Source organism: Alternaria atra (assembly GCF_907166805.1).
Source record: "Alternaria atra isolate CS162 genome assembly, contig: 35, whole genome shotgun sequence".
Lineage (NCBI taxonomy): Eukaryota > Fungi > Ascomycota > Dothideomycetes > Pleosporales > Pleosporaceae > Alternaria > Alternaria atra.
The window spans coordinates 1,242,049-1,255,629 of NW_025091334.1; the positions used below are offsets into that span (position 1 = coordinate 1,242,049).

General features: G+C 49.6%; 3 protein-coding genes across 3 annotated transcripts; 2 read left to right on the top strand and 1 right to left on the bottom strand.

Annotated features, from left to right (window-relative positions):
• Positions 1 to 263: 263 nt before the first annotated feature.
• ALTATR162_LOCUS11321 (uncharacterized protein) lies at positions 264 to 2,167 on the top strand (the record flags this gene model as incomplete). Its single annotated transcript, XM_043318963.1, has 2 exons — positions 264 to 1,850; positions 1,901 to 2,167. 2 exons carry the CDS (start codon positions 264 to 266, stop codon positions 2,165 to 2,167), a joined length of 1,854 nt encoding a protein of 617 aa, XP_043174898.1.
• A 1,089-nt stretch (positions 2,168 to 3,256) lies between these two features.
• On the bottom strand, positions 3,257 to 4,299 carry ALTATR162_LOCUS11322 (uncharacterized protein; the record flags this gene model as incomplete). The annotated part of the gene is made up of 5 exons (XM_043318964.1): positions 3,257 to 3,581; positions 3,633 to 3,840; positions 3,890 to 3,967; positions 4,024 to 4,164; positions 4,224 to 4,299. The coding sequence occupies 5 exons, from the start codon at positions 4,297 to 4,299 to the stop codon at positions 3,257 to 3,259; spliced, it is 828 nt and encodes a 275-aa protein (XP_043174899.1).
• A 1,136-nt stretch (positions 4,300 to 5,435) lies between these two features.
• Positions 5,436 to 7,304, top strand: ALTATR162_LOCUS11323 (uncharacterized protein; the record flags this gene model as incomplete). Its single annotated transcript, XM_043318965.1, has 1 exon — positions 5,436 to 7,304. The coding sequence occupies one exon, from the start codon at positions 5,436 to 5,438 to the stop codon at positions 7,302 to 7,304; it is 1,869 nt and encodes a 622-aa protein (XP_043174900.1).
• Positions 7,305 to 13,581: the final 6,277 nt, after the last annotated feature.

Genomic DNA, 13,581 nt, shown 5'->3' on the forward strand with positions numbered 1-13,581 from the left:
GCGTGATGTGATGCCTACGGGCCTCGAATAATGCAGCTCTATAGAAGAGGTTTCATGGGTATACACCTCAATCTTGATGAGAAGTGTGGGGGTGAAGGTGCTTCGCGACCGGAGTTCAGCAGGCGCTCCTCCGCTGTGGGCCCTGCCAAGTCTGTCCGGCATTAGCGTCAAAAAAGTGCAGAAGTTGCTGTACAGAATAACTGAAACTTCGACGGGACAACATTGCAACCACCTACCGTTATTTGAAATTAAATATTGACACAATGGCGAAGCGCAAACTCAACGAACACGACGTGCCAGAGGAAACTTCAGGCGACGAGTCGCAGTCCGAGCCCCGCAGCTCGCCCGAACCTTCGACATCTACCGAGACTGCGACCACTGCCACAACGACAGTGACACCCGATGCGAAAGCAAAGAACAAGAAAGGCTCTCGCGCTGCTAAAGCGACGTCTAACGCCACCACTTCAACGCCCATCGCCGCTTCCTTCGCCGAACTACAACTCGAGCCGCGCCTGTTAAGAGCAATTCGTGATCTGAAATGGGCATCGCCGACGGCAGTACAGTCGCAAGCGATACCGTTGGCGCTGGAAGGGCGTGACATCCTTGCGCGCTCTGGAACTGGCACAGGCAAGACTGGCGCATACTTGCTCCCCATTCTGCACAAAACGCTGCAGCAGAAGGGTCAATCCCTCATCCTAGCACCTACACGAGAGCTATGCTTGCAAATCGCGACGGTCGCCAAATCACTCTCTCAACACTGCGGACAAGAGATCCGGGTCCGCAACATCGCGGGCAAGGAGTCGGAAGTCGTCACAAAGGCAGCCCTTGCCGACAAGCCAGAGATCGTCGTAGCAACGCCAGCGCGAGCATGGGCAAACATCAACAGCTCAAATCTAGCGGTCAGCGATATCAGGACACTTGTCGTCGACGAGGGTGACTTGATCAACGGTTACGGTTTTGCTGAAGATATGGAGAACATCGCTCGCGAGATACCCGTCGGCGTTCAGAAGATTGTCCTCTCCGCTACCCTCTCAACCGACGTTGAGTCGCTCGGTAGCCTACTTTGTACCGACCCGGTGGTACTTAAGCTTGCAGACCTAGACAAGGACTCACAGAAGGTCAAGCAATACGTCCTGAAGGTGGCAGAGGACGAGAAGTTCCTCTTGATTTACGCAATGTTCAAGCTAAACCTCATAAAAGGCAAGACTATCGTATTTGTCGGCGATGTGGACAGGTCGTACCGCGTTAAACTCTTCCTCGAACAATTTGGTGTCAAGGCAATCGTACTCAATTCAGAATTACCGTTGGCATCACGAACACACATTGTGGAGGAGTTCAACAAGAACATCTACAACATCTTGATTGCGAGCGACGAGAACGATGTTGTGGGCATACAGGATGAGTCACGGCCGAAGAAGAAGGCAAAGAAGGACAAAGAGAGCAAGGATTCCGGTGTCTCTCGCGGTATCGACTTCCTCAATGTCAGCTGTATCATCAACTTCGACTTCCCAGGAAACTACAAGTCATACTTCCATCGAATTGGACGAACAGCACGAGCCGGCAAGTCTGGCACCGCTATTTCGTTCATCATCCCGAAGGACAAGTACCGCAAGCACAAGCCGACCACCTTCGCCGGGTGCGAACACGACGAAGAGGTATTGAAGAATGTGGAGAAGCATCAGCTCGAGGGCCAAAAGCTGGAAAACTACAACTTCGACATGAAACGCTTGGAACCTTTCCGATACAGGTTCGCGGATGCACTGAAGTCGGTGACCAGGATCGCGATCCGCGAGGCCCGTATCAAAGAGATTCACATGGAGCTGGCCAAGTCGCAGAAGCTCTCTAGATACGTAAGTCTCCCCATACAATATACTGCTGGGCAGAGCTAACATTGTTACAGTTTGAAGAGAACCCCGAAGCGCTCGCGCACCTCCGCCACGATCAAACCCTGAACCATCCCGCCAGGATACAACCGCATCTCAAACACGTTCCGGATTATCTCCTACCAGGTGGAAAGAAGCCAGAGGACGTTGGCTTCGTCGGCCTGAACATACCCAAAGTGAACAGGAAACAGTATGTCAAAGGTAAGGGCAGGAGGGTGGTGAGAAGGAACGGCAAGGTTGATCCATTGAAGACATTCAATGCGAGAGGCAAGGGAAAGAAATAGAGAGCTATTCACGTCTTTAGATTAGGTACACGCTTCTCCACGAAGGTTCATCATCAATCTTACGAATTGTAATAAATCAGTAGCGGCGTTTCGAGCCTTGTTGCAGATGACGAAGTCCGCTTCTAATGAACATTACTTTGCGTTATCTGATGTTGATGGTCGAGTTGTTTGGTGGGCGTGTGCCGACCTAATCCGCTAGAGCTTGAGCCGCTAGAGCTCCAAATGTCGCCTTCCGATGCGCGACTAAGGTGCCATCCCACCACACATGTACAACTTTGTGCATTCACGACCTTTATCGACGATCACCTTGCGGGTGTCACCAGCATGAGTTCGAGCCAATTTTACCGCCTATCAAGCTGCGACTACGGTCGGAAGCTCGCGTCAGACGACGATGGCAGCTACGCGCCACGCCTGTACGTCGTGTTACTCCTAGTTCGGGTTTTTGGCTTGATAGTCCATGCGCACATATCTAGCGACCGCATTCCTTCGGTCGCGAAACAGAGGAATCATTTGCGAGGCCGACATATACACGATGACGATCTCTTTGGAATGCAACAGCCACCACACCACCCACCTCCAATGTCCCGTGTACTATCCGATCGAACATCTCTCCTCCTAGTCGTGTTAGACACATGTGGCGTGCATGCAAAAGAAGACAGAGCCTAGCATTCATCATACGCATCACCCGCGAGGGAGTTACTCTACCCCCTCGATTCGCGCAACGAGCGAGGACACTAGGTTGAGGATGAAATAATGTCCAACTTGGTTAACGAAAACGTATTTAAGAGTTCTGAACACCGAAATGACAGTCCAAAGATGCGGCATTCCTCTCTTATACCAGCTTTCGAAGCGCTCAATCATTCTCCAGGCCGTTATGTTCATAATATTATGTGAATGACTGAAGAGTCGGACGATTGATGGGTGTACATCGCAAAAAGACGTATACAACGTATAGGAGAAGGGAACATTGAAAACATAGTCACCATAGAGAGGCCTGTCCCCGCAGCCATCTTCTTCGTACGATAGTCTGCACTGTATCGTACGACGGGCTAAGTTGGAGAGTGTTGTTCTGCTTACTAGGCCTCATCTTTATTGGTCCACTTCTGCTTCGTCTTCATCAGTCCAGTACTGTAGAAGTTTGCTCTTGTGGCTTGGGTGGACCCGGCCAATGTCTTTGACTTTGACATTCTTCTCAATCGGATACGTTTTGCCGAATCGTATGCGTGACTCCCGTCGTATCCGGATTGAAGAGTCAAGCGGTTCGATCTCTATAGGCTCCTTAATCATCCCACTTTCGTACTCGCCAGGGAGGTAACAGGACGCTGGATCAGTTCCGGAAAGGTAGACAATCGCATGTTCTGATGGGATGCAACCTTCCTTTAGAGCTCCACGACCAGAGTAAGTACCAATACCGCTGGCTTGAGTCAGCGACCAACCTCTCTGTCAAAGCTCCATCACATCTTACCAGGCATACACGAAACCCCGCCTGACTTCGACCACGACGAAACGGCGGATGTTGGTGTGCGCTCTTTCGTTAAATCGAACTACAGTGTATGCGTCATCATTTGGTCGTTGTGCAGAGGTTTCGCTTGCAGTCTCAGAGTAAAGCATTGCAAAAACTTTGCCCACTATGAAGAATGACTGAGCCTCGGATCCCGTCCGCATTTGATAAGCTGAGGTCGCAATGTCAGCTGGAAGATGAAACGACCTCGAAATACTTACTTGAGTCCAGAAGATCGCACCATCCGGTATGTGGCGTGCCTGAGATGAAGCCTTGCATTGCACGGGCATCTTGTGGCGCTGAAGAAAACGAATTAGGCGAAACATTTGTCGTCTATCGGGAGACTGTGACATACCAGGTTCGGGCATCTGTGCTACATTTGAACTATAATCTTGCTGGTAGAACGAGTCGTTCCTGGGACGCATATCTGGAGCGGGAGCTGACAGTTGTGTGCCCATCGTCTGTGTCTGTTTGTACCAGTGGTACACAGGGCGCCCTGTAGGATTCAGCGTGCACTCTTGGAGCCCAAGCTTGATGAGACACGGCAATACTAACTATAATTGTCGTACGTGACAAAGTAGTAATCCTGGTATGGCTCGCTCCATATCCAACTCGAGTTACTGGTGGACATGTCGAATGATGTTACTGAATAGCAATATTGGTGTCGCACGGATGTAGATACGATGGCGACCGCACGCCCAATGTTGACACAAGCTAGGTGTATAGGCTCAAGATATGGCTGGATAAGAGGTAAGCGAACTTCATACTTAGTAGTCTAACCTGCCTTTATACGACACAGAGCTCAACGTGTCAAGTGATGCGGCTCTGCGAATCGTCAAAGTGAATTGAGGAGGGTGTAGTGCGTACCGCGCCAGAAGGATTGCATCTTTCTCCACCTGAACGATTTCCTGCATATGCACTTCATCTGTTTTCACTCGCACATCAAGCACATGCGTAGGAGACAGGCGAGAATTCCACAATTATCTGAATACCACGACTGATCCATACATTAGACTGGTTATGCGGTATTGTAACGGGCCGAACGGTACCCCGCAGACTTCCAATCAAATACAGCCTGTGCTAGCCTGGCGCACGACGCAACCATTCGCGCGGCAAACAAAGCAAGTGCGTGCATACGCCCATCTTCCGATTTGCTTTGCATATGAAGGTCAGGCAGCGGGCTTCAGCTTTATGCTGTGCACGAATCTCCCGATCAGAAACGTGCTTGTTTGCGGCTGGCTTAGGTGTCAGACCGCCCCTTATTTGCCGCGAAACGCCATATGACGGCCACGTATGCCAGTTTTCGTCTTGGAGTCTGCTTTCCAACGCCGAGTCTTATCAAGGTTGATGTCCAGGTCATTTCAAGGGAGTTCCTGGACGGCCAAAACAAGCTATTACCACCGTCATGCAAGGAGGCAGCACCCTTTCGAAACGGAGTGTTTCTCAAGAACCTTTCCCCCGACAATCGTATGTGCCAGTCTTTGAGCAATTATGGAGCAGCAATATCCAGTAAAACATGAGGAAACCCGAGTATCGTATGTCGACGGAATCAATGCCTACACCCGACAACGGTTGGATGAGTTATCAGACTCTCAGATATGTATATCATCCGCCAGAAAGCAGCTGCTGATCAAACGAGAAAGAGTAAGAACAACTAGCCGCGTAGTCCAGCTGAAGCGGGTCGATGCTGGAGATGCAGAAGCCGCATTCATGAGTCGCTTAAGGGAATTCGTCAACAAACATCCGGGGGCGTTATCTGTTGCCTTGATGGATGCATACGACAAAGTTGAGCAAACTCGCGATGATCTAGGGGAAACAGAAGAGAATTACCTCGAAGCTGAACGGGACCTGGCGGGTGCCGAATGGAATTTCATGGACCAAGAAGATCGGTTCTATCAGTTCGATATTTATAGTGTCTTACCCGAAGAGCACAACGACGATTCCGCCCCCCTACAAGCACAGACGAGTGAGAACTCTCCACGTCTCACAGCCTTCAACACCTCTATATATCCAACGAGTTCACTGCCTCTAGATCAACTCTCAAGGCTAACGCTTTCGCCGCCGCCGCCGCCGCCTCCTCCTCCTCCTCCTCCTCCTCCTCCTCCACAGTCACCTTTTCTACCACGCGTGTCTTCTACTGTTCATATGCCAAGCGCTCTGCCTCCTTTAACCAATAACGATCGAGGATATGTCTATACGATAGCAAAGGTTGACACGTTGAAGAAGAAATTTGACCAAATACGACAAAAACGAGCTTGTAAGATTGAATGGGACGAAGGAGATGAAATCCTTTTTCCTGATGGGGATGATCTTCCTGTCGCCGACTTAACAGAGTCTACAAGTGAGTACGGGGACATTTTGCTCGAGATTTCTATTCACGAAGCGGAAGCTCAGCGGCTGAAATTAAAGGATATGGTCCCGGCGCTAGATGCGTCAATGTTAGGGAGACGATCTTCAGATCCAAACCACATCTCCCCACCTACGTCGGCGCGTTCGACATGCTCGACCGCAATGAGACGAACACAAACCGAGAGTGCCACTTTGTTGATGTATAGTGATTCTACTGTAAAAGAGAAGATCCGAGAGTGGTTTCTACTGTACCTCAAAGAAGGCGCATTACAGAAACGTCTGTATTTGAATACGCTTGAAGCTCACGATATCGCAAGCTCAAGTGAGAGTGATTGGAAGGTTCGAGCGACACGATTCTGGAGCAAGGATAGTCTCGTCGAGGGCGGGGATGGCACCGAATCTTATGCGGCTTCCGCCAACGAAACAGGGTACGAGCCTGGGTCTTGCTATAATCTGAGTGTTACTCAAAGCGCAACTTCTTCACCTCCGACGCAACATCTTCTAGAAGGAACTATCGACCGATCAATCATCGAATGGGAGGCTCACGAATCACTCGAGGTTCTGCAAGAGAATCGCAAGAACCCTTCGCCGAAAGAACCTCCTTTCCCGTCGCTGTCGCCACATCATCATATCACAGACAGCACGGGGATCCACAATGGAAAACAAACAATACATCCAGCCAAGCACGTTCCGAATGCACTGCGAAACGAAGCTGAGAACGATGTCCTAGCACATAAATTCGTAGATCAAACAACACGTACTTGCTTTGGCAATGCTGAGCAACGGAAAGATAGCGTCCAAAGTACAATCAAGAATCAGCATTCTGACTGCGCAATAACGAGCAAAGACGATCGTCAGGTCAGAGCACACCATTCAGCAAACGAACGAAATAGCGTCGAGATGAGCATGGAGACCACAGCACCTGATGAGGGCTGCGACGAGCAGCATCGAAACCAATCGGTCGAACTACATTCGGCATTTCACTCCCGTTCTGACCGTGGGGAAAATGCAAGCGTTGGATCGAAGTTCGATATCATGGCGCAGTCTAGTTCACCAAGGCCTTATGTACAGCTTCCAATGCCGTCTTCTCTCAATGACACGATAAAATCGCAGTCAACCAACACTCCATTCAAGCCTGACCCTCGGCCAGTGCCTCGAGAACGGAAAAGTTACGGCGGCTGGTTTCGTAACTTGCTTTCAGGAGTCAAGACCAAGCGAAGCAAAAGCACCCCTTCGATTGGTGAACTTCGTTCCGGAACCCATGCAAGGAATCAGTCAGTGGCGTAAAGGGGTCTCGTATTCTTAGTTTCGAGCCGTTCGCATGCTTTCTTGGCTAACCCTCTCGCTTTTTTTACCGACAATCGTCATCAGGTATTGTTCCAATACTGTATAGTTCAACGAATTAGGGCCGTGGAGGTGTGTCCTTCGTTTCCAAGCATCGCTTTCAGAACGATTTCTCGGCTTCCAAGATTTTCTCACAGGGCGGCAATTGGTTGTTGTATCTTGTCTTTCGATTACTTCAATGCATCCATTGGTTCACCAGCATACCCTGTCACTAAGTCCGAGAGCTCATGAAACTCCGGCTTGAATCGCGCTGATAAGCAGCTAAGAAGGGCAAGTAGTCAATCGCTCCACTCGTGACAGGCTTCATGTAGACGTGCACTCAGGCTGGGTTGTGCGACCACTCTATCGGGCTCAAATCACTATGTCTCCCTCTGACGGTGATCAGCAGGGCGCTCGCTTACATTACGTATGGGTGACCTATGCTGACTTCTGGTCAGCACATCGGAACCCGAGAACTTGGCCACCTTCGCTCTTTCGGCCCGATAGAAAGATAACTGCCGCTGCCACAGAATCACGGGTACACAACAGCCCTTACCAATGATTGCCAACCGCGCGATATGCCTAATATGGAAGGAGTTGCTAAAGCTCACCAATTGTGTATCGATGGGTATCGTATGTTAAGATGAGCCTCGGAAGTAGCGTCTGAGCTTTATTAATGGTGACATGTAACCTAGCGGCACGCATTTCGAAGTTTGGTCCGAGCTTATCACTCGCCTACTAAATCAGACGTAGAGCTGAGATGGAGAGCAGAATAATATGGTGTCGCTTGTCGTTCTGTCATGTACGGCCTCATCGATGAAGTTCCAACGGCCCGCAGCCCCACTCAATCCACCACGGGATGCAAGAGTGTGCCTAGCTCCCGTCTTACACGCCGCTCTAACGACAAGGCCAAAGGCTAAGACCAAAGCAGTGCATGCGCCATGCAAGGCTGGAAATATAGTCCGCCCTAATCATTGTACGAATTGCTCCGTAGCATAGAGCAAGGCGCCAAATACAACCCCAAGGATCGTGCGCGTGCCCAATATCCTGCAGCATACTTAAGTTCGCTAGCTGCTCGCCCGCTGCCACTTTACCGATTGTCGCCTTACAACCCCGCACAACCTGAACACGGAGGTGCTTTTATGCCTTGTTTTTTCGGTTTGACGATGCATCGTGTCGTAACAATCAACCAATGGCAAGCTTTAACTCAGGCTATTTGCTTATTCAGATGCGACTGGCAGCACGACGTGGGCGGATGACTAACTTTGCGACAGCAAGTGAGGCAGCTCTCCAGTAATAAAACTAAGATGATACACATGTCTTTCCGTTCGGTCATCGGATGTAATTATGTTGCGATAAGCCTACCCGATCTCACCAATCAGCCGTGCGCTGCGCCATCCACATCGGTGAGCGAAAGCGATACGGCTGAAAGTACGGCTGAATGTACTCGAAAGACTACTCGCCCGATAGTAGGGTAACCACAATTGAAAAATCTGTTGGTTAACAGTAGAATGAGATTCGTGGAGGGGATGAAGACTAGAATGTGATGTGGGTAAACGGGACATTTCCCGATTAAGACAATGGTCTAAGCGCGGTCGAAAGGCATGCGGCTCTGCTATCTATTGTCCATTGGTGGGAGGGAAGGTTGATGGAGGATATGCATGCGTATGTATGACTCATGACCAGATGTGCATGCAGGAAGGCTTGCTGGGTACGTGCATGCCGCTAAGGTAACGCGCTCTCCAAGTCGTGGCTGAGACTATTCATGTTGTGGCCAAGACGCCTCATTTACACATAAACTCTCGCGAAGAATCTCGATCGGGATTGGCTTAGTCATAAGCTAGTTGGTACGTAAGACCATGTCAAAGAATAGCCAGCTTGGTTTGAGTTCACCGACAATAGAATCGGAAGGCTCCAAGTACAGTATTGCGAGTCAAAGCATATATCTGATCATGAGAAGAATATCTCCATGCCTCATATCAATTTGCTCTCCCAGGAACTCATTGGGCTAATAAAGCCTGATTCACCAGTCCATGCTGGCTCGCTCCTTCCGAGGGTCTCGCGCTAGTAATCAGTCGTCACCATGAAGTGCTGAGGACCGTTCGTGCGGCTTCAGCTTGAAAGGCTCTTGTGGAATCTGGTATAATAGATTTGGTGTAAACTCTGCGGTAGAAAAAGTGGACGACCGGGGCGCTAACCACATATCGTTGTTTGGCCAGCCGTGTGAACTGCGACATTCTCGAGGACATGCTCCATGATACCCAAGAGCTTGAAGGTTTTCGTAGCTTCCTTCAAGCTCGACTGATCCTTTATCATACATGTTGTCGTGTCCAAGACTGTCATGCGGCCACGCCTTGAGCACGGATGAAGCCCCGTGAAATGGTTCTCCCGTGTGTTCCGCAATGCTTCTGTGAAGATTGTATATCTCACGCGGTGAGATGCGAAGTTGTTGTAATGTCCAGCGGTTTACTCTATCAGGTGTGCTTTCGAAGTTTACAAGATAGTCGCTGAGTATATTGTGAGTCTCATTGCTCTCGCCGAGCAAAAGCAAAGGATCGCCTTCTTCTAGCCCGGATTCACGGGATAGTTGTCCATAAAGTCTGGCATTGCATCAGTTATGTCAACCTAGTTACTCTTAGAAAAAGCCGAATCATCTTCGGGCCGCTCTTGGAGCATAGCATCAGTCCCAGTCGAACCCATTATGTCAGTGATCTAGATGCCGATGGAGCCAAGCGTGCTTGTCAAATGACTGAAGGACATTTTCTTATCTGTGAAACTGCTGCTGCGAGGTCTGGGTATATCAAATGATTCTAAAGATACGGTCCTTCTGTGAGAGCCTCCGGGCTCCCAAAGTTCTCGTGAGCTTGGCTTTAGCTCTCCGGCATGCCTTGGTAATTGACCGATCTCAAGATTCTCTCCAATCAGAGCCCCATGCAAGTGGTCTGTATCTTTAACGGAGGCTCTCTCGTCGACTGCAGAGGCCACTGACGAAGCCTCGTATTCAATTTCGGATGGCTCCTTCGGCTTAGTCGTTGGAGCTATATTGAGTCTGAAGAGATGCTCAAAACTTCCTTCAATTCTGGCGTACTTCTCAACTAGCTGGTGCTCTTTCGACCCAAGCATGATCTCAAGTGGTTCGTATTCAGATTTGATAGGTCCAATCTCATCCCGTACCACTTGCGATGCTTCGAAGAGATTGAGTACGACACGTTCGTCTGACGGAAGGCTCCCGTTGATTTGCTCGCGCAGACAGTTAATAAGCACCATATCGCATATGGATACGTGTTCTCTCAGTCTGTGTAGCTCCTTCCGCCTTTCCCGGACAGCAAGCCGCATTCTAACTAGCGAAGGAGTTACAACTCTCACATCTATAGCACATCACTCCTTTGCAAGTTCCGGCCCATCTCAACAAACCCCCGTAACGACACCGCCACTGACAAGGACATACACCTCCCAGTCCTATAACGCGAGATCGCCGACCAGACAGCTACATGGATCCACAGGACCTGGATACCATACAAAAATAGAGGCAGGCCATTATCAACAACCGCAATATGGTTATAGAACAGGAGTAGATGTGTCAAGAGATGGAACAAGTGCAGGGTTTAACTATACAACAGGGCCATACGGTTCGCCAAGCGCCCACTCGTACCCTTCGGCTCATGCTTCGATGACAACTGCTTCAGGAGGCTCACCATACCCGCAACAAAATCACCAAGCTCAGAACAGCTACCCTTTCACTCCTTCTTCACCAAGACAATACCAGAACACAACTTCAAGTGGAGCTACAGGGCAATTGCCGCAGTATCCGGTACCACGTCGATCAGTAGCATCCCTTCCCATTGACGTACAGTCTACTATACAAAGTCTTGATCGAACATATATTCATACGAATCTTAAAGAATGCTCTAACGATGAGCAGCTAGACACAAGTAAACAACGTGACGCGTGGCTCAATTAATAAATGCTTATGTGTCTCAGGATATCGACGGGTGGCGCAGCCGTCGCGTGCGACTTTCTTTGTTCGTGGCCGAGTAAGTTCGATTCACTAATCCGTAGAGTCATAGCACTGATCAAGTGCACATAGGTCTTCAAGATGCTTTGGATAGGGCTTACGGGTCGAGTCAACCCTGGCAAGACGCGCAACTCAACGCACTTCAGCACTGTGCGATTCACAGAAACAGCGTTTAGTGGAATACATCGTTTTGTTGTCGTCCGCAACAAAGGCCAATTGAGCCAGTGCATGTGCGTAGCTATCTCTAGAAGTCGTACCCTGTAGGCATCTAACAACTTCCGTAGTCTAATCCAAACTTATAGAGGCCGCAGCGCCGCAAAGCCAGGTCTGAGAATGAGTGACCACTGTGTCATTCACACCACGATAGCCCCCCTCCCCTAAACTTCTTCCAGGCGAGGTACTCACGAAGTACTCGATCCAAGTACAGTCCACAGAAGGAGAATACCTTGAACCCGAGAGCCGTGTTAACTATTGTAAGGCATATGCCGTTGAACACAACGTCAAAGTGCTCGACATGGGGATGGTAATAGAAGGTCGTCGATACCTAATCCAGGAGTACTTCGACGCTGCAATGCAGGGAGACTAACGGCATCGAAAGTCTTGCACTATACGCAAACTACTCGAACTCTCGTTTTGTTGTTGGAGTTATCTTGTTCTTTCCTAGTTGGAAAGTACTGCACCATACGCAGGCTTCCAGAATCACTTGTCGCACTTTTGACACTGACGGTTTGTTTTTCCATACTTATCTTCATTAAGAGACCAACTCACGACGCTGTCTCATAGCGCGCCTCGTGATCCGGTTGTCCAGCACTCCGATCTTCTCATAAATCCAAACGGTCGGGCACCGCTGGCGGCTCACTCGAATGATACCAATTTTATTTCTTTGCTTGGGAATCGACTCTCATACACGGCGATGAGTTTCCCTGCACAGTGACACGGTGTCACTTCTTGGCGTAAGCACGATCACGACACAGATATGGTGAGGTGCGTTGGGCTTGAGCTAGTGTACACATGCTGCTCATGCAGGCCGCTAGAGAAGGACCCAATACCCGCAGCGGAAGCTAATGTATGCTCATCATCGATCGGCGAGAAGCGAGGAGAATATGTGGAGATCGCGGTAGCTGCGGTTAAGGAGTGGGTGTAGGCTGTACATCATATTTTCAATGGAGCTTATCGATAAGAGAATCTTTGATCACTGCAGCGTCATTGGCTTGTGCTGAACGCGCCAACTTCAAGACGCGATCGTTCCTATCACCATCACCGAACACGGTAACGCACAAAACGAGTCCCAAGCTGACCGACCCAAGCATAATATACATTACTGCGCGAAGAGTTGCTCAGGTACGTTGCTCGTTTTGCACCGTTGCGTGCGAGAGTCGCCCAGAGGGGGCTGGTTGCAGATTTGAAGCACGCCTCTGGGTGCGCGAAATGAGAGTATTGACCGGCTGTGAGCACCAAGTCATGGCAAGCAAGATATTTGCGCAGTCGAATACGTATGACATCACGTCAATCAAATTCGGAACGCGTTGGTGACCTTCATAGGACTGCTCTTGCGTGAGCCGTGAGCCATTGCACCTTCCGTGTATAGGACGCCCTCAGAAGGTCCCAGGTGATGATACCAACATCGAAATCATCTTGTTCGTCGGTAGGGCCGGGGCTAACCTGAGGTATACACAGCGCTCTCTGAGCTCGGACAAAGCCAGCAATCTATCTTGATGGACTCACTGAAGGCAGACTATATCGCTAACGCGGACAACCGGGCGCGACCCGCATACAACAACACGGTAAAGATGTCATAAAGGGAGTCGTCGATGATCAGAAATTAGTGCAAGAACGAACGAAAATACAATTGCAACACCACGATTGAAAAGGGATGCGACAAGGCCATTTGTGATTATTGCATCAGGTCAGGACGGATATGCGCTAGGGTTGTACTAAATCAGGGTGTGTACAAATTGGCGCTCTTTCCTCGCCCTCTGGGAGGTGAAATCACTGTACAGATGCCGCGTTTTGGCTTTCGTAGTTTCATAAAATCGAAGCCTTTAACCATTACCTTAAGAAAACTTGTTGCCATGCCTCTCTATATCACCTTCGACATCAATAATACCAACAACCTTGCGAATAACAGAGATGAAAAAAACCAAGCCAAATGCGAGTAATTACAAGTACACCACCCCATCCGCTGGATCCGCCAAGTTGTGTCTCATCCATGATATAGACAACTTG